At 41.7% G+C, this 21228-nt stretch overlaps 1 protein-coding gene across 3 annotated transcripts in view; it reads right to left on the bottom strand.

The window, feature by feature from the left end:
- GRK5 (G protein-coupled receptor kinase 5) overlaps positions 1–21228 on the bottom strand; it is a 172963-nt gene that overhangs the window by 40547 nt on the left and 111188 nt on the right. For 2 of the 3 annotated variants that reach the window (XM_038181479.2, XM_038181480.2), the window contains exons 4-5: positions 19454–19531; positions 1268–1368 (exon numbers count right to left, since the gene is read on the bottom strand). In XM_038181479.2, the coding sequence (XP_038037407.1) occupies positions 1268–1368; positions 19454–19531 (179 nt within the window). Of the gene's footprint in view, positions 1–1267; positions 1369–19453; positions 19532–21228 lie in introns of those variants that run through there. The other variant, XM_021273452.4, reaches the window with a different exon arrangement.

The raw sequence follows: 21228 nt of genomic DNA, 5'->3' as shown, positions 1-21228 counted from the left end.
AACTTCTCTTTGACCCCATTTCAGTCCACCTAAAACGATCATCAGCATATTTATGAACAAGGTCTCAAAACTGGCTAATTTATCTGTTTCATTTGAGAAGAAGGAATGGCTGTCTGTGAACAAGAGCCTGAATTAAGTGGTGTCCAACGCTAGCCTATTTCTTTCAGTTAATTAAAAGCTTCACGTACTTTAAAGAACAATAGCTGCCTTTCACCACTTGTTTGCTTTTTAGTTCCCCTCCTTGGCAACAACAAAGTGCATTTTACAGTAAACTGTCAGCTTTCAAATCGATTTCAGAAATGGAAACAGACATCAGGGTTTTTTATGTCAAGCACAGCTCTGCCTTTGTCATTGTGACTGGCACACACAACTGGTGCAAGTTATACTAGCATCTCAACATGACACCGGGCCAATGCAAGTAAACTAGCTATGTTATAAGAGAAGGCCAGAAATAACCCACATCTCCTACCAACGCAAAGAATAACTGAAAACAGAAAAGGTCAATGAAATGAGTCAAAACAATGAATGACAGCGGAGCGAATTTTACAAATCCCCATTACATCACCCAGGGAAAACAAACTGTGCTCAGCCAGAAACCACATGGGCCAGCTTGTGATGATCCCTCCTTTTCATATTTTTGTTGGTTTATGATCTACTGGCGTGAACATACTCGGGTCAGTACTTGCAAATGCAGAGCGCATACCTGGAGCTTTAGAACATAATAGTACAAATCGCCTCGCCGCTACAAAACCTGATAAGCCTTTTCCCAGACAAAGGATGAAATAATGCACGTACGTTTGAACTCCACAGACAGACAGTAAAGCATTAAAAAAGCTCCATTCTCCTGCTGAAGATTTTCTGGAAAAGCCATGCAGAGCAAGTTTGCACATTCCTCTGTCTAAATGGACTGTATAGCCACTTAATTTTTATTCATTTTGAAACAGAGATGTTTTCTTTGGATACATTAGCATTGTAGCTCTTTTCACACGGCATGAAATCCATGGCTGGTTTACTTGGCTAGAACACTCTGTCAAATACCTGAAACACTAAGTGCTTGTGTGTAGTGTATATAATGGCATGGAAATATTTATTATATTTCGTTCAGATGAAATGACTTCACTCCTTGTCAGTTATGCCTCCAGGATTATGAACGTAAACTGAAGATACATGCCTCGGATTCAAATTGCAATTTCTCTTTTTACCTGTCACTGTCTTTACAAGCTGCTGACTGCAGCCGTGTGGTCTTCGGATATCAAGTTATACTTACTTTGTACAGTGAGAGAATAGCTCTTTGCAGGGGCTGTTTTCGAGTTTTTCCTCTGTCTGTTGGATAAGATCTTGACTGACTTCTGGAACGAAGGCTGGAGACTGGGGGGAGAACAGAGGGGCACATTATCTCTGTGACGAGGTGCAGATTCTCCTCTGTTAGCATGTAAAGGACACATTCATTATTTATTCCCTGCGCTGCTTCAATTCAATTCCAGCGGTTGTGTAAAAGCAAAGGAGCTTTACGTCAAACAGCAGTAAAATAGGATACCGTGGTAACTCACTCCACATTCCACTCTATCCTCATATTGCTTTTCTGCCTCCTCCTGTACCTTCACCTCTTTGCCCAACCTCATGAATATGCAGGACCCACTCCCTGCCAATTCTTTGAACTGCTCCCTCGCATCCCATGAAAAATGTGCTGGCCTGAACTGTGTACAGACCATTCTCTTAAACAAAAGAGAATTTGCTCAGTGTTTTCACTTCATTGATGATTCATTCTGCTGTCTGAAAAATCCATCTTCCATCTTTTTTTTTTTTTCTAAACTATCAAGATTTCAAAGGAAAACAAGAGTGGAGCATTTGTATTTATTGATTTATATATAAATAACATAAAAAGATGCTTGCAAAAGTGTCCGGACATTTTAATTCATCATTAGAAGGACAGGTTTAAAATAATCATTTCAAAAAGGAGCTTTGCCAACCAAGCACATAAACTCTTTTCATCCTTTCCTCCCTTCAGAGAGACTGTACATTCAGCCCCCTCAAAAAGCCCTTACCAAAGAGAGGTCTTTTGCAGCATGCCTCCATGGTTAACCAGTTCAGGACCTTTGGGACTAATTATCTATAAAGACTGTTTTTAGGCAGCCCACATTCTCACGCATTAAAAGTACACTGTAATTACATAAAGAAGTGTATGTGTGAGTGCATGTGTGTGTGTGTACACTTATTTAAAGACATTTCTCCCATTCACACGAAAGCCCCTTCCTATAATCAAAAGGATTTGGGCATTTTCAGTATGCCCAACCATAGACGACAACAAAAAACATCTTTCCTTGCAGAAGACACAGCACTTGGTAAGGTTCCCCATCCATGGCCGTGACCACCAGATGTGCTGAGTGGGTGGGTCACAGAGCATCATCAGTCATTCCTGGCCAGATGTTCTCATTAACTCACCCTTAGTTAGAGATATCTTGGCAGGCACTGCAACGCATTGCAGGCAGAGTTCAAAAACACTGGGAATGAGGACAGAGGAAGGGGCAGAGGTGGAACCGGAGAAAATCTCCAGCATGGTGAAAGCTGAATTAAATCTTTTATCTTTTTCTTCCCAGTGCTGAAATGTGAATACGAGCCTGTTGTGACAAGAAAAAGTAAGTTTGTTCCACTTGAATGTTTTTTAATAGGACCCATGGTTTACAGAACTGTCTGTGCACGCTGCGTAAGGCAGTCTCACTATTTAACCTTGAAAGACAATCTGCAGAGCATGCTGGATATCTTTGACCTCGCTGAAAAATTTCCTCATTTCCGCCATATATTTCTCCATTTCCTCAGATACATCCACTGTTAATCACAGGCAGAGCATATCGCTAATAATTAAGAAGTCTCACAGTTTCTTGATGGGCAGATGAGCCTATTATGGGGCTGAGAACCATGGGGCACATCTCAGTTTTAGGTCAAGAAAGTAAGGAGAAGCAAGAAGAGTGAAGCACAGGAAGGAGGGATGAAACCCCAAAGTCCTTTTCTCCAGTCCTACAGCTGCTGGATTGAAATTGCAGGGGAAAACAAAAAAAAGGAACCAAAGCCTAATGACTAGCAGCATTTCAGTTAATTTTGCAAGAAACCATATGAATGAATACTCCTAGTTTGTATGTTGCATAGTCAATGGGGTGTGCTATACAAGCTCCTCTGCAACCCAAAGCTTGCACATGGCTGCGTGAGTCTACTGCTCTGACACAGAACATCTTTCTGATCCATAGGGTAGAGAAAAAATGCTGAACTCTGTAGTCTTCATACTTATGTGAATCAGGAGTGTCTTTTTCTGACCTGAAAGGGGCTATACTTCAGAAAAAATGATATTAAGGCCTCTAAATGTAGTTGCTACCAGTAAAATCTAGGATTTCTCCTAGATTTTTTAGGCCAAAATCGGGGACCAAAACTAACTATTAACCCCCTAAACTAAAATAATTAGACATTTAAACCAACTGACTTGATTCTTCCAGGTGCCAAGCAACTTCATTTCCCATTGGCTTAACTGGGAGGAGGTAAGATGCTTGGTGTTAGTGTTGTAGACTGCACACAAGTATTACCGATGGGCAGCAGATCCACACACATGTCTACCAGACCAGTAGCTTACTTATGTTGCCATCCCCTAAAGACTCCAGAGCTTTGAAAAAAAAATCCGTTTTTACTCAAGTCCCAAGTTACAAATAAAAGGTCCTCACTATGGACAGGTTTGGACGTTCAGTGTGCCTCTTCCCCTTTCCCACATCTCTGTGTCGTCTCTGCTGCCAATGTTACAGCAATAATTCCATAAAATTTTGTCTGAGATCAATGTGCATTTGAAAAAAATATTCTAAACATCAGCAAAATTGTTTTCATAAAGGAGAAAAAATTCTTTTAGAGAAAGGGGAGAAGAATGAATGAAAGAAACATTGTTTTAAGTTCAACAAGGCCAAGTGCCGGGTCCTGCACCTGGGGCGCAATAACCCCAAGCAGAACTACAGGCTGGGAGAGGAATGGTTGGAGAGCTGCCAGGCAGAGAAGGACCTGGGAGTGATGGTGGACAGTCGGCTGAATACGAGCCAGCAGTGTGCTCAGGTGGCCAAGAAGGCCAACGGCATCCTGGCTTGTATCAGAAACACTGTGACCAGCAGGGCTAGGGAGGTGATCGTCCCCCTGTACTCGGCTCTGGTGAGGCCGCACCTCGAGTACTGTGTTCAGTTTTGGGCCCCTCGCTACAAGAAGGACATCGAGGTGCTTGAGCGGGTCCAAAGAAGGGCGACGAAGCTGGTGAGGGGCCTGGAGAGCAAGTCCTATGAGGAGCGGCTGAAGGAGCTGGGCTTGTTCAGCCTAGAGAAGAGGAGGCTCAGGGGTGACCTTATTGCTCTGTGTAAGTACATTAAAGGAGGCTGTAGAGAGGTGGGGGTTGGCCTGTTCTCCCATGTGCCTGGTGACAGGACGAGGGGGAATGGGCTAAAGTTACGCCAGGGGAGTTTTAGGTTGGATATTAGGAAGAATTTCTTTACTGAAAGGGTTGTGAGGCACTGGAACGGGCTGCCCAGGGAGGTGGTGGAGTCACCATCCCTGGAAGTCTTCAAAAGACGTTTAGATGTAGAGCTTAGGGATATGGTTTAGTGGGGACTGTTAGTGTAAGCTTAGAGGTTGGACTCGATGATCTTGAGGTCTCTTCCAACCTAGAAATTCTGTGATTCTGTGATTCTGTGAAACTGTAAGACAATGTGGAAGTACTTAAAAATGGCATGAACTGATTCCTTTCTCCACATCTGTGGGAGATACAGTCACCACTTGGTTTTTCAAAACCACTCATTGCTGACCTTTGAATCTTTGCTTCCTCTGAACGTATCAGGAGCAAGCTAACAATGTCAAGGTAAGTAAAGACACACAAATACGCTGACATTCTGTACATGGACTAGAGCCTTCCAGTGCAGAGCAAACACTTTACTAGACCACTTCATTTTCTGTAAGAGAAAACTCCTTTTTCTCAGGCTAATCATTTCCAAGGGATCTGTAGGTGCAGCAGGACAGGGACTGTCATTACGCAGCCCTTTGTGTTCAGAGCAGAGTAGGGGCAGATTCCCCATGCATATGGGGTGAGAATAACCAAACCTGTCCAGCCCTGCCCGGAGTCCTAGGGAGTCTTTGTACAACCCTTCCTGAGGTTTTCCCTCAGACCTCACTGTTCCCACTGCCCCCATCAAATAATCCTTTCCCTGTTTTGAGTACTGTGCATACCTACAGCCTGCAGATGTTAAAACAAAACCAGAAACAATTGCAAACCCAAACCCAGCCCACCAACCTACTTTCGCTCGCCTGGAGAACAATTAGGAAGCACAGGTTATGAGCACAAGCAAGCATTTGGATCCCAAGAGCGAAATCATCCAAAGGTAACACTTTGGCCACTTAAGGAAGAAAAAGTTGCTTCTTCCCAGGGGAGGTGCAAAAGGTTTCTGCAGCCCCGATGCCGTGGTTATTAGCACTGTTCTCCTACTGCATTGTGGGTCCTGGCTGTAAAAGCAGGCTTGGCTTTCACAGGGGAACAGACACCTTTCTGAACGTATTAAATGTCCCGCAGCAGCTACGAGAGCCACGCACCTCCATTAAGACATCTGAGCTTGGGACAAAGGATTTTCTGCTAACTCTTCAGAAACACCTGCAGAAACCTGTTACATTCCCTTGTATTCAAAAACAAACCACCGAGTAGTTTTAACAAGTACAATCTTTTATTTTCCCTGACTATTCTATTTCCCAAAGGCAAAGAAAGTGATTTTGATCTCACTTACACTAATGTAAATCAGAAATGAAGCCAACCGAGTCAACAGAGTAACACCAGTGTAAAGCTAACGGGACTGGAACCAGATTCATGGCCCAAGACTCTGGCGCTGCAAAAAGTGCTTAAATTGATCCAACAACATTTTTTTCTCTCATCAGGTTACCTTTCTTTTTGACCCGACAGTTTAATAAAAGGCCAAAATCCCAAACTGCTTTCACCAGATTTTAACCAAAATCTCCTCTCTCCTGTATCTTCTCACATGCGGTCAGAAACTGAAAAGCTTCTTATATTTATTTTGTCAGCAAAGCAACATCTCAGTTTATGATGCCCTCTTGTTTAATTTTTCAGAAAAAAAAAATGCAGCTAGGAATTGGATTGGTGTTCATGCAGAAAACCGGACAGGGCTACACGGTTACCTCTGAGTGCCAGGAAATACTCTGAGAAAAAAATCTGCACTTCTAAATTTTATTTCATTCATTTTTTTTTCTGATTTAAAAGACAAAAGATGGTCTCCCAGTTGCTCTTCCAGTTCCAGAAGTGGCTTGAAAACTGCAAGTTCTTGGTGGGCGCAGAGGGCACCGCAATGGGAACACAGCCTGGTTTGTCCTGCATTGCCAGACGCAGCTGTGTGCGTGCTGCACCTGTAACCAGCCCTCTCATGGCACTTGGCACCTCACTAAAGGTACCAAAAAGAGGTGAAATCCGGTTTAGACTCACACGAAAACTTCCAGGCTGCATAGCTCCCCATTATCTGTTATTTTAAGTGTCACCTTGTATCACGATACTTTAAAATGTGAACTCTCCTTTCTGACAGCTCTGTAAGTTTTGCTGCAGGCTACTTCACTCAGCCCGTCAGCCACTCAGGCTTAATGGAACAGGACAGAAAACAAGTAAGCCTCCTCCTAGGACCTTCCCTCTGCCTTTGACATGGTGCTTGCAACACTTCTCATGGTACTTACACTTCCCTGATGGTGGGGAGGACACCTCACCTCTCATCGATCAAAATCAGCTCATCAGGCTCATTATAAAACAAGCTGAAATGCTGGCAGTGCCAAGGGAGGCATTCAGGAAACCTCTTATAATTTTACTTTTTCCTTAAAACGTGTTATTTGTTCTAATTTTTCCTTGAGATAGAACTGCCAAATCATTGAAATGGGTGACTTCGGTCCAGATGTGGTGCCTCGAAGTCTGTGGAAGTGAAAGCAGCCAGCCAGCTAGCTGCTGTAAAAGTATTTTCCTGCTAACTCCGTCAGTTGGGGTTTGCCGTTCTGAAACCAGGGTGGGGTGAGCAGCAGGTGTCTGGGTGTAACCAACTCCAATTATTTCCAGTAACTGCATGGAGCCCAGAGCAGATCCTTAGGAACAAGAATCTACTTTGTGAAAGAACAGTCCTGCTTCAAAGACATTTATCTCAATCACCACGGTCTCCTACAAAAAGAAATACATTGCAGAACCCTGAGCTTTGGCTAACTGGAGCACAAAAAGGGATAGCAATGACTTCGGTCAGACTGACGTTGGAACTAATAGAACAGATCTTTACTACAGAGGGATAATGGCAATACTTTATCCTTACATGGCGCTTTTCTTCCAAGAACCTTAAAACATTAAAACTCCGTTGCAAAACTAAGTCCTCACGAGGCAATAGGTGGCAATCTCACAGTACTTTAAGGAACAGTGAGCGGAAGAACAGGGTGGTTAAGAATTGTGTTTTGCAGAAGTGTTGGTCTGTGACCAAAATCAAAGAAGTCTCACTGAGATAAGTGGAAGCTAGAGATGCTCAGATTCCCCAAATCAGTCAATCTGTAGCTTGCAATTACTGAAAAAAGAAATAGAAACCTAGAAATACAGGTTTGCATTTTCTACCAACTCTTGCCAGTGGATGTGAGTCATCATAGTATCTTAAAACACGACTGTTCATCACTGCCAAAATGATATGGAGCAGGAAGATACCACACTTAGAGTGAATAGACTTCGTACTAACTTTGTGGTTATAAATACAACAGCTCTCCCGGCAAGTTTCAGACATGCAGCCATGATATCGAAATGATATGAATTATTTTAAAAGTCACTTGCATAAAACAAACACTGTGCAGCATATGTTACATCTCAGGTTATGAAAACATTCCACAACAAACAAGCTTAAAACAATTAAAAATGTTTCAGTCAATGGACAAAAGTTCAAGCTGTAACTTCTCTTGATCTGTCTCCAAGCACTTCTGTCTTAATGATATGTGTATTGTCAGCGGTTGACAGCAATTTTCCACATATAATCTCTTTGCAAATCTCTACATGGATTTGCTACCAGTGGAGACCTCAAAACTATGGAAGGATGAGGCTGAAATGAACTTTGTTGTGAGGTGGTGCATGACGTGATGAGTCCATACACAAAAGCCTGGAAATAAATACTGCCTTCACCCAGGTGTCTGAGCAAGGCTCAGCAAGTAGTTACCAGGACAGGTAGTGACTATCAGGGGTGACTGCCCTCAGTCCTTTGAGGCTATCACTTATAAGGAGCCATAAGGAGGACTGTAACTAAAGTGGCTACTACAAACAGGAGACTGGGTAGATGTACATAAGTCATCCTGGCAGCTACCAGAGGCATCTCCTCCTGCATTGGGCTGAGGCAGGCCAGCAGCACCCAAGGTTCAGCCTGAGCTTGGAAAGCAGCAGCCACGCAGCTGGTGAAAGACAGAGGGGAAGCGTGAAGGGACTGATGGTGAAAAACACAGGGGAAGGCAAAGAAGGGGAGATAGAGCAGAGTCTTGGCAGTAGTTTGATTTTGGGAAGTCCAGGTTAGGCACGTTTTGACCTGGTGAAGGAAAGGTTGCAGTACTATCACAGCACACACAGTCTCCTGACTCTTTTTGGTGTTATGCCCAAAAATATTGGAACATTCTTTTTTTCTTGCCCTGTGTCTGATCTTGTCTGCTCATATTTAGCAGTATTTGTAGTAAGCAGCCAATTTTACATCAGGAGCAGCTGCAACATTTTAAGTAATCAACTTCTGCATTTTCTTTTCCTTTTTTTTTCCTACCACAAAGTCATCTGGGTCTGTATGAGGCAAACCAGTAAAGCACAAGGCTTCATAATTCCAGGATATTTTCTTTGAGATGACAGATGAAGGAATTGGCAGTGAGGTTGATGGGGAGTATGGAGAGCAGCTGTATTATTAGTAGCTATTTATCTATTAATAATGTGTGCAGACATTATACCTGAGAATGGGGGGCCCATAGTGCCAGGCACAGCTTACAGAGCTCCCAGTGCAAACCAATCACACTAGCCCTGGCAGTGGGAACACACAAAATACCTCACCCAGGATTATAAAAGTGGGTCTTTGGCCCACTCTTCTAGGAAACAGCCTGGTGCTGTGTCTCTGAGACAAATGGCAGCCCCAGTGCTGGGGGCGGGATGACTTGCTGGTAGCTAAATGAACCGAATCAGCAGCGCCTATCAACTCCGGGGTTTGTTTTGTAACTACAAACCGATCTGGAGCCGTGATGAATCTGTTTTCCCTCATATTCTACTGAGCTATCAAAACATTTGTTGACACAGAAACATACAATGGCTGAAGACAATAGAGCCCTCAGCAAACAGCTGAACATGTTCTTCTGCCTGGAGGGGCTGTGTTAATCCATCGCAAAATGCTAACAACCTCAGTTTATGAACTTATTTACTGCAGCAGACATGCACTAGCTCCAGGCAGACTTGCTTGCTCCAGACTCACTGGGGTGCCTCTTGGGCCTCAGCAAACCCAGGGGTAAGAACAGGAGAAGTTTCCTCTCTGGGGTTCCAGCACTCTTCCTCTTTGATGCTGGGGTACAAGTTGCAGGTTTGAACCATGGAGAACTTAGAAGCCACCGTGGTGTCCTTTCTAACAAGTGCTAGAAACGTATACAAAGCATTTTTCATGGCTCTCCTTTTACTCACCGACAGGCTCTGCTATCTAGCCATACCTCCTTGTTCCCATGCTCAGGAGAACTTTCTGTAGCTGCTATCATTGAAAACAAAATGCTCCTTTCTAGAAACCATATTTCTGCTCCTGATGGTGGCAAACAAGTAACTGCTACGCAAATAGTATGAGTCAAAATGTTCCCCAAATACAGATCTTCAATCCAAAGAGCGGTTTCATTGGAATGTTAAATTATTTGATTTGGAGAATCTGGGGGCATAACCACAACATTTCAGAGCAACAAAGGAAGGGAAAAGATTGCCTTCAAGAAGGAGAAATTTCCTCCTGGCTCCTATAGGTGACCAAAGGAAATCTTAAACACTCAAAGCCTCATAGAAAGTAATTTTGAAATAACAGAATTTCTCATGGGACAAAATGTAGTTGTCTCATCAGCTTCTTTTGCAAGTCCTGCAATCGGCTTCAGGCTTTATACTCTTCAATTAAATACAAAGACTCACCGCAATCCCAACCAGCTATGGGGTTTTTGGTACCGCTTACGTTAAGAACATAAACTGGTCACCACGGAAGCTCTGCTTTTAACTTCAATTAGTGCAAAACTGGGCCTCACAAGAAGTGCTTAACAAGATATTTTTTAGTATCTTTAAACCCTAGTCCTTCTCCACCCACACTGTTTTAAACACTTTGGAAACCTGCTTATAGAGGTATCTTTACCCCTAAATAACTATTCTTTCTTTGTGTATACACAAAGCTTTACTGTTTTAGGGGTGCTCATAAACTAAATAGCTGAAATTGTTTTATATAAACTTGTTTTTAAGTGAGGGAAGGGAATGTATGTTTGAATTTTTGTTGCATTTTTCCCCTTTTAAAAGAATTTTACAAACAGATTAAGGTATGAAAACAGATGAACTAACCAGTGCCAGTAGCTGTCAGTAGGGTGAGGGGGCTAGCTTGGGAAACAGAGTAGAAAAGAAGTCTAATACTAGCCAAAATTAGGCTACTCACACAGTCCTTGGAAGTGTCATTAGTTCAGAAGGTAACATCTTTTTTTAGCAACCCAGCTGAACCGTTGCCCTAGTGCATTACTACAAGCAGGCAGACGTTTGATCAAGCATTTTTGGAAGCAAATAGTACTCTCAACATTAGTGGCAAAAAAGGACAGGTCAATTTTGAAAGCTTCTGTTCTCAGGTTTCTTCTCTGGTCATGTGTGCTTAATACGTTTGGATAGCATCCAATGTCCAGCCTCTTATCAGAACCTTTCTACCTTTTAATGTCCTCCCTCACTGATGGATAGCCTAAACATTAGCAAGCAACCTTATGTTGCAACAGTCTTAGTTTGGCTTCCTCTAGTAAACCAAATGTCATTTGTTCCATTAAAAAAATCCCTCTATCTATAAACACACATTTACAACCTCAACATTATTGAATGGCTTTCTTGTAGGAAAACAAACAGATCCCTGCTTGAATTCACTTTTCTGAAATATAAGCCTGCAAACATGACTAATCCTTCCCTTGCAAACCATCCTCACACTGAAGTCCATGATCTATTTGCTCTGGATGAAGGTAACTCATGCATAAAGACCTAAGCCAGGCTGCACTTAAGTCAGTGGCTGTCGTGCTCTATCAGTTGCAGTGGGGATTTTGCAGAATTTGCCTTCACCTTTTTAGGCCAAAATCCTGGGGAAACACCTGAATGAAGAAATGAAAATTCAGCAGAGAGTTTGGGAAGGCCTTGAAAAGGATTAAGAAGTGAATTAAATAAACATCACATCAGTCAGGAAAGAGTGGACTACTCGCAGAAAGACTGGAAACACCCAGGAAAGCAAACATAATCTATCTTGCACAGCTAAAAACAGGGCATTCCCTAATCACCTGTGTCACACAATCCATTAACAATCATATGGTAATTGCCTTCAGCAAAGAATTGAGAGGGAAGACATTTATTGTAGGAGAGGACACACTGTTTGAAGTGGCATTTTCCACTCTTCCTCTGCTTTGCTTGTGGGACAAACAGCATCTGCTAGGAAAATAAATTTGCTATATGCTTGATTTTTGACTCAGGTCAGACTCTAGCTTGATTAAATAAAACAAATTAACTTACAAGCTGAGGCTTGGCATGCAGGTTAAGTGAGTTTTGTAAGTGTAGTTGCATTACTGAAGAAAAAAAAAAAGGAATAGTTTGAAGTGCCACATTTCCATAACTTAAACATTTGGGTTACTTCTAAAATACATTCATAGTCAACAGATCTATTTATTTATTTATTTATTTTGGAAATCATTCTGTTTTTCCAGAATCCTAAATCTCTACTGTTAGGGAACCATATGAGGAATATGGTATGTTTAACTTCCATTTTCATCATGTGTCTCTTTATCCTCTTTTTTGTAGAGGTCAAGTGCCCAGTTGCCTACTACTGCTTGAGCTTAGCACAATAAATCAAATAAATGTCTCAAAAAGACATTTGTTGACCCTTCTACTTTTAGCTTCAGAAACCCAAAGCTGAAACAACCAAGAAAATTGCTGCAAGTTGCAATGGGTGCACTGAACTGCTGTGGAGGACTAACAAAGGACTCCTGTACTGTTGAGAAACTGTCCACAGAAATTTGCGTGGATATGCCATGCAATGTCATTTAATGTGTTCTGCATTACACTTAGAGTGCCACTCACCTCACTGCACTTCAATCATCTAAAAAATGAGACCCTCAAAGTCACTCTGGGCTCCTCATCTCTCCTGTCTAAATGCCTGCCCGTGTTTGGACCAGCCAAGTTTACACTGCGTGTGTTGGGAGTGCAAGAAACCAGACTCACCAAAGGTCTATTTTATTGTCATTTTGCGCAAATGCACAAAAGTTACCTCCTGCAGATTGCTTGGATGTCTTACAAGGCAGTGTTTCAGACAGCTGGAAAAGGCTGATTCCTTTTTCCCATGTGGACACGTTTCAGATAGAAGAGACTGTATCTGAGAAGCTGAATGAACCTTAAAGGCTTAGAATGAACTTATCTGGCCATTCGATGAGCCACATGAACTAAGTATAAGCGATGAGGGGTATGCAGATGGGATAAGGAAAAGATAACCCCCTGGAAAAGTCAGAAGGAAACTATAATGAGCGTAGTCATTAGCCAAGGGCAGACAAGTACATCCTTTCAGTACTCAGATAATCCTGAGCAGGCTGCTCTTTATTTGCAGAGTGTCCTCAGCCTTTTCAGATGCCCTGGCTACTCTCCGAGAGGAGTCATAGCAGCCTGGGGGGCCTGCCCTCCCTCAGCAGACAGATGTGAGCCAGGTTTACATGTGCGGTTGACATGAATTAGCTGAAGCAAGTTTCCATTTTCCAAAGGGTCAAGTCAGAGTACTTCCAGCAAACACAGAGCAGCTAGAAGGCTTTTGCCCACTGACCAAAGATTTTCCTGACCACAAATGACAAACAGTTAAGAAGCGTCTTCTCCACATGAGAGTTGTGAACGCGGGGGTGTAACCTCTCCAAAATGACAGGGAAGGAAAAGCAGACCTTCAACTAATAACACTGCTTAGGATAAAACCAGTGTGGTTAATGACCCCAGACCAAGCCTTCAACCAGCCTGAGCAAGTGCATTGCAAATGCAGCTCTCCTTAAATATACAGGACGAGGCTCTGAGGACTGCTCAAGAACCTATTCTGGGGAAGTGTCGCCAGGATAGAGCAGACTCCGTGTTGTTTCCATGAGGCTGTTGTGCAGTTTGGCACCATCGCAAGAGACAGAAATGCTCAGTAAGTGTTTAGTTAACTAACATTTGTATTATAAACAGTGGGTAAAGGATGAGGAAATAGGACTTGAAGAAACCGTGAGAAAATGTCTTTTAGTCTGAGACCACAGCAAAGGAACTCCTAATCAAGGCAACACTGTGATTTTTTGGATTCCTCTGACACACCATATTACAGCCTGGCTGCAGTGACAGAAGAATGCTTATTAAAATAAATTCTGATTAGAAAGCATTAATTTGAGTAACAAGGTTGCTGTTCCGCTGCTCAGATATTTTCCCAGAATTGAACTTTGGAAAGATGAGCTGAGAAGGGTACTTTCCTGGACTAAGACATAGTGATCAGCAGAGATATCGATTGCGCTGTCTCCGTAACAACAACAAGAATTATCTATTGATTTCTCTGGAGACTGGATTATGTATTGATTATGCTAGCTGCAAAGCAAAGGCCTAAGTAATGCTATCATCTGTGGCTAAAATGGTGCCTGTAGAGTAGTGAAGTCAATAGAACGGGGAGATGAGAAATCCATTGAGTCACAAGGTAAAGTCCCAGGGCAATTAATTAAATGGCAAAACTCTCCATGGCTCAAGTAAGGCCAAGATTTCTACTTAAGTATTTAGCATCCTGAAAGGTCTTCTAATAGGAACCCAGTGGAAGCAGTGAATAACATTTTAAGCGAGTAAATAATTCTGGCCCACTCCAAGTCCAAGTAACACATTGTATACAGACAGGCACTTCATTCTTTTCCTACTTCAACTGGGTCTTTAGAGAAATGCATGGAGTTTAGAAAAAAATGAAAACTAGCTCTGAAGATAGTGCTTAGACAAAGCCTTAAGGGACCATTCACAGTAGCCGGTGAAAAGTGATATTGTGTTGACCTTTTATCGCCAAGATAATAAGCTTACGGGGGACAGAGATGATTTGTTGGATATAAGTGATATAAGCTGAATTTGCACGAGAAACATAACAATGTAGAAAAGAGTCCCAGAAGGCTTTCTTTTCAAAACACAAAGCCTCTCTCTCACATGAAACTCTGCAGATTGCTTTACAGAAGCTTAATGTTGTGTAGTTTTTTTTTTTTTCCTTTTTTTTTTTTTTTCTTTTTCTTTCGGAGCTTCACTTACAGTGACATTCAGCTTTTATTTGGCCACTCCAATAACTAATTATAACATCTTCCCTAGAAGGCATTTAGTAAAACTAAACAGTTAGAGGAAGAGGTCTCATAACTTGAATCTGATTCCTGGTATGGTGTGACCTGCCCTTCCACAAATGGGATTCAGCCAGAACCATTAAGAAGTGATGCATGAAACTTTCCTTATGGGAGATGGAAGCCTTTAGTGATCAGAGAAGATGACTCACTCAGAAACATAAGTGCCGAAGTTTGCATTTATTTTCATGATGAAAATAGGAAGGGGAAAAGAAATGTCAAGGAGAGAGCAACGGGAGGAAAGCTCCTTGGCATCAAGATTAAAGCTACGGTGTGCAAAAAGAAAACAACTCTCTGGCAATGTACTGAGTTGAGAAAGAGTGTTTGTGAGCAGGAGCCTGGACTTAGCAGCATTACGTTGTCCAGTAGAAGGGCTCATAAATAATTTTAATTTCATCTCACCCATATTACATATATATTATCTTCTCCAGAAAGAGCTGACGTAAGAGAAGAGCACTTTTTAACCAGTAGACAAGTGGAATGCCAGGCACTGCTGATCAGCTAGTTTCCCTTTCATAGGACTTTTCCCACCCTTCCTTATCCTATAATTGTTCATAAAAACAAAGACATATTTTCATTTAGCAAAATACCCATTGCTCTGCTTAGACTGGAGTAAGGAGGTTGTTGCTGCATCCACCTAACCGTTTGCAGAAAAGAAAGACGTTGAAAATGTGGTCTTTATACTGTGCATTTCCTGGAGGAAAGGAGACGGAACAGGATTTCAGATAAGAAAACTAATGCTGCTGCTGTTCTTCACATTCTGTGAAGCATATTAATGGGCATAACAATACACATTAGACATCCTATTCAGGAACATTTTTAGTACCCAGCTGAGTCCACATATAAACTATAATGGCATATGGAGACTGTGTTAATAGCCATTTTGAATCAATTTAGTTTTATACAGTGTCTCTCAAGGTATCTCAAGGTGCATGCTTTACGGAAAAAGAAAACAATGTATTAGTGATTTAGTAGAGTAAGGCATGGTGGCTTTCAGGCAGGAAGGCAAAATTACTGCACACAGATGTATAACTCTAATTTAAGAGCAGTACAAAGGTAAGCATATCTCTTTGCTCTTGCAGGACCAGAAGAAGCCAGGTAATGAAGGCAGGCTGGGTTCAGTTAAACTCAACAGTTCCACGAAGCAATGAGGGCTTTTCTATTTACGGACAGAACTGGAACCTAAATCTGAAACATTCCCACTCAACTGTTGAGATTAGGAAAAGTCAGGAAAGAAATATTTGTGACCAATTCATTTTAGCAGTTTTACCATCATATTTCACAACCTCAGAAATTTTAGACTTCCTGTGGGTTGGACTTTTGCCCTACGGGCTTATTAAGTCAAGAAGGCAGCTTTAAGTGCCTTTTTCATGGAAACTGTTAAAGCCTCCTTTGAAGAAGCAAGGCTGCAGTCAAGAAATCTTGATGTTGCCAGTGTGGCAACTATTGTGTTGCTCCTGTAAAGCAAAGACAGCCTGCGGGTGGGTTTCCTTTCAGATCACAGCACTGAGGTGGCACATGCCTCGCTGGGCACAAGACTGTTCCTGTTGACAGATGAGGCCCTCTCACCAGCACTCATCCCCACATAGCCTTGAAAGTGGCCTAATGAAAGTGGGACCTGCTTGGAGAAGTAACCTAAGACTTCTTCAGAGCATGTGTCAAGGGTGGGTTTCTCTTCTGTGGGTTTTCTGTCTCCTGTTCACCATTCAGGCGAAGCTGCTCAGGAAGCCATAGAAAAGCTTCTGTCTTGGCATCATTAGTGTGACGATCCCATGTAGGCCTTACGTTTCCTTCCCATCAATTAATGCAGAATGGCCTGTTGGATATGGATGTTTCAATGTACTTCTGACAAGAGAGAGGGAATATTGATGTCTTCCTGCTGCCTAGGATGCCCAGGATGTTAAAGCAGTGCAGAGCCTGAGTCATGATTATATGAAAAAGTGCCTCCCCACTCAGCCATCTCGATAAGCACTGGGCTTGTTTAGCTGCTTCAGGACTGATGCCAAATGCTCTCACTAGAGCTGTCCATGTGGGCACTCCCTGCTCCCACACACCTGGCTTTCCTCACTGCAGCACTGTGTAGTAACACCTCACTGACAGCGACTGCACGAGCCACGTGAGGTTGTAAGTGCTGGTGTGATGTCTACTCATCTGGGGAAATGTTTTCTTTCTCTTTCTGCTGTACAAGTAGTATATGTTTTATTAAATAAAGCACATGTTCCTATGCAAATGACTGCATTTTGGAATGATGATACACTGACACATTGTATGTTAAATATGTATGACATTTTAAAAACTAAGTAGGAACTAAAAATCATTTATAAATATTAAAGAGCTTGAAGTCTACTTTTTGTTTTGATTTTGCTTCTGATCCTGCACCCTGGGAAACATACTTCTCACATTATAAGACTGAATTGTCTGTCCAAGAACTAAACCTATCATTTTATTCCATCAGTCAAGCTGTATGTCACACTGTTTTTATATCAAGACAATGAGGTTCTTTGAAGCATAGACACACACCTACTTAAAAGAAATATTCCTCTGAAAGCTGAAGGCTTTGGAATCAGTGGCTCTTTGTATCTTTCAAGGGACTGATAGCTAAATGAGGAAATGTGGCATCTAATGAAACGATGATTTCATTGCTGGCCAAGATGGTATTTTGCAAGGACATTTGGACCCAGATTCAGCCCTCTTGACTGCAAAGACATCTAAACTGTCTTTGAATCACTCACCTCTAATGGGTGAGAGGACCTCTGTCCTTTGGAAGTTTTTACTTCTCTTTCTAGGCTAGAAAGAAGAGTAAGGATCTGAACTCCTAATCTGAGTACCTTTGTTAGGTAACTAGAATGAAATGGCATAATCCAGACCTTGCTCTAGAAATTCACACATTAGTTGTGGGGGAGACTTATATTAGAAAAACTAGTAGTCAACCCATTGCAATGGCACAGACAACCTTGCCTCTAGAAAGTGTTTTCCACTACACACAGAATGGTTTAAACATTCCTCTGAGAAGAAGCAGAAGTTTCCCGTTAAGAAAGAAAAGAAAAAAAAAAAAGGAAAAAAAAAAAAGCAACACTGAAATTAGAGCATAATCACCAGGGAGCCAGTTTTAGATTACAACAGAAGGAGCATAACTTTGTGTTCCCTTCTGCCCTAAGACTTTAAGGTAATTTGCAAACACCACAGAAGTTTCAGAACAGACTGCACCCATTTTAAGTACTGAGAAATCAGGCATGCAGGTCAAACATGAAGTGTAGAGCATGGCAGAGAATGGAAATGCCAGCTCTGGAGTCCCATTAATTTCCTTTCCTGCAACACCACCATTTTTTCTTGATGAAGAAGCAACTGGTCTCAGCTTGGTCCTCGCTGCACAGTCCTTGACCTCACTAAACTACTCCATGTGATTCTGCTGCACTATGGGGCTTCTGGTAAATGGACAGGGATGGCAGGAGCACAACGGGACAGCACTGAAGGGTTTTGGCATCTGGAAACCTGCACCAAGACCAGCTGCACTTAGCTGAAGCTAAACAGCACTATCCTGTAACTTCAGTATCCCTGATACCAGCAAAATGCCTTTCTCCATTTCCTGACGATGACTAGAGCAGTGGGAAACATTTTCCCTCTGTATTTGTTCCTCTTTCCTCTGGAATTTTAAGACAAACGGTCACCTCAGTGGATGAAAACCAGTAGAACTTCATGCCCCTAATGAATGGGCAGCAGGAACTCACGCTGGCAGTGCTAAATGGCTGCACATGAAACTAGCCAGGCTCAGTAAATGAAACCAGATCCCAAAATGCAGTCTGAGATAACTGAAAGTATGCACTGAATTTTATTGTAGGAAAATGACTGGAAAAAAAGAGTGGTCTGCTCTACCCCTGCACCTCCAAAACATATTGTACCATTTAAACGCTTTAGAAAGACATCTGCCAAAAATGCAATTTATTTTCCTGAAGGTCAAATGTATTTCACTTGTAAAAAAAGTTGAAGCAGTGATTGTACATCTTGGTTACTCTTATTAAAGCAACTTAGGAAAAATCCTAGGATTGTTCTTGTGTTTGAAGTTGGATGTTTATTGCTTACTGGCAGTGACTTTAGTGCAAAGGTTAAATGTGGCCAGCAAATGATTGAACCCCAAAAGGGTAAGTCTCAGTGCAGCCTGTCCAAAATTCCTGCAGAGAATCCGTAGTTCTGGTCGGAGTGCCACCCTGTGGACAAAGCTGTGACCACGAGCTCCTTTCCTTCTGACAGCCCGGAGATGCCACAGTCAGGAACTGCCAGGGGTGGAAACAAGAACCAGCAATATCACCTCTCAGCTCCAAAACCCATCACACAATTTCAATCTTGCATGCTCGTGGTTACCCTGGGGCAACTGGTGGGGGGAGGAATGGTATTACTGTACCAAGGTGTTTTTTATCAAAGACCATCTCTGCTGGTGTCTTCTGCACAGCTGTATATGAAACATCTCTGCTTTTGAACCAGATAGGAAATAACGGGCAGCTGTTGATAACAGCTGCGAAGGTGTCTTCCCATACAGCACAGATGTAGAGCTTCACATGTAACGAAGAGACCAGAGAAGCCCCCTGCTCATCCTCAGAAGAATTAAGCTCCTAGTAAAATCAAGTGCATCTTTAAAAACCAATTTGTGGATTGAAATACATTTTTTTCTCTCTGAGTGTTTGTATAAGACTTGCAGGTTTATACACTGGAGATTGCCACCATAAATTTTAGGACTCTAAAATTATATTACAAAGCTAATAACGACCTTGTTTAGCAAAGGTGTGCCTTGCAGCATTCCTTCCGTAACACCACTTTGGCTGCCCCTTACCTCTGGGGTGAGGTATTTCATCATGATTTCCTTTCCTTTCTCTCCCAGCTTTTCATCTGGAGCAATTTCATACTCTGCCTGGAACAGATATAAAGAAATTGTCAATATTTGCACTCATATTTCAGCAGTATAACTTCATTTTGGATATGGCCTTAACTGAACACTCTGTCTGAAGAATCTGGAGAATAAATACCATTTTCTGATGGAAGTAAAACCCATACACACAATCAATTTAAAACCTTTCCACTATATTTTGAACAAACCCTACTGATATGCTTTTTGAGAGGATGTATCTTAATTAACACCGCATAATTTAATTCCTTTATATTTCATAGCCTTGCCAAGACAGTGACCAGAAAACACCCAGTAACTAGAGACATCAACTTTTTGTGTTTTTGTTTAAAGGCAAGTTGTATATAAAAGGTAAAATTATTTCTTACAGTGCTAGAGAAGGTGATTTTTTGTTAACTCTTGTCACTGTGGTATTTCAAGCACCAAGTGAATTCCTTCAGTAGATTGTCTTTTTTTGAACAATGGGTCTTTTCTACTAATTTACATCTTCCCTTGGTCTAACACTCCTTCTGCAAAGCAGAAAGATTTCTCCATCACTTTTTGTGATCCTGGACTCAGTCTCTCCAGAAGGCAGACTTGAGAGCTGCTTTCTTAAGCAGATTTCTCAGGATGCAAATAAAGCAAAGTATTATTTGTGTACCACTAAGACATGAATCACTTTAGTTACAGTTTTGTAATCATGGAAGGCATTCGAAGAAAAAACATGCTGCGTGAAGTCCCAGTTACTAAATGATAACGATAAATTCTTAGAGACATTCCGACTTGGCACTGCCCAGGGTACAAAGCTTTAGCCTTAGGATCAAAAGATTTTCCAGGAAAAAAAAGTCAGCCTAGCAGTTTTCATGACTGCTCGTATTAGAAAAAGGTTCCTAGAAAATCCTGCCAAACCAATTAAGTAACCTGGTCCAATACAAGCTGTTTGAGATGATAAATGAGGAGGAAGTTAAAAAAAAAAAAGGTAAATCAGACTGAACTGGCAAACACTTGGAAGAGCAAATTTCAGGACTATTGCCCGCTCAAAGACATATGCGCTGCTGTGACTTTGATACAATAAATCTGAAGGAAGGCTGTAATGGATACCCTAGCCAAGCAGACCCAGGAATGACATGAAAACCACAATGTAGTAATAATACTATTACCCGTCTATCTGGCCAGTGCTGATTTAGCTATTGTAGCTTAAGTCTAAAGCTATGTATTTATACATATACTTAGCAGGTTGCTTGAACAGTCTAGAATTACGATCTGACTTGGTTTGGGAAATGACAGTGACCGCAAAAAATAAAAGTAAAAAAATATATATATATGTATTGCTGATGAAAAATGTACTGAAAGCTAAAATCCACAAGAGCAGCACTTCTCTTTTAGTGGCCATTTTGGGGATGAACCGATTATGTTCTCATAAAACTTATTACAAGGGTTTAAAAAAACATCTTTCATCCAATTTCCTGTCCTTTTAGATGGTATCTGAATATGGGTCATTTCAGCTCTTAAAGCACGGATGCTCTCAACTGTTTATGGGATCTTAACAGAAATTTTCTCCATGAGTCGTTGCTAGGGCATAAAGCAATGGCAAGGGTAAGAGAAAGAACAATTTTTTTTTGAAAGGTCAGAGTTGCATCTGATTTTGGCCTGTACAGATTATAGTTGGGTTCATACACAGACTAGGAGTTTTTCATCTAAAAGATAACTGAAATAATAGATTT

Source organism: Anas platyrhynchos, chromosome 6, assembly GCF_047663525.1.
Source record: "Anas platyrhynchos isolate ZD024472 breed Pekin duck chromosome 6, IASCAAS_PekinDuck_T2T, whole genome shotgun sequence".
In the NCBI taxonomy this organism is placed as follows: domain Eukaryota; kingdom Metazoa; phylum Chordata; class Aves; order Anseriformes; family Anatidae; genus Anas; species Anas platyrhynchos.
The sequence above is the reverse complement of the archived record's forward strand: the minus strand, read 5'-3'. Positions and strand labels throughout refer to the sequence as shown.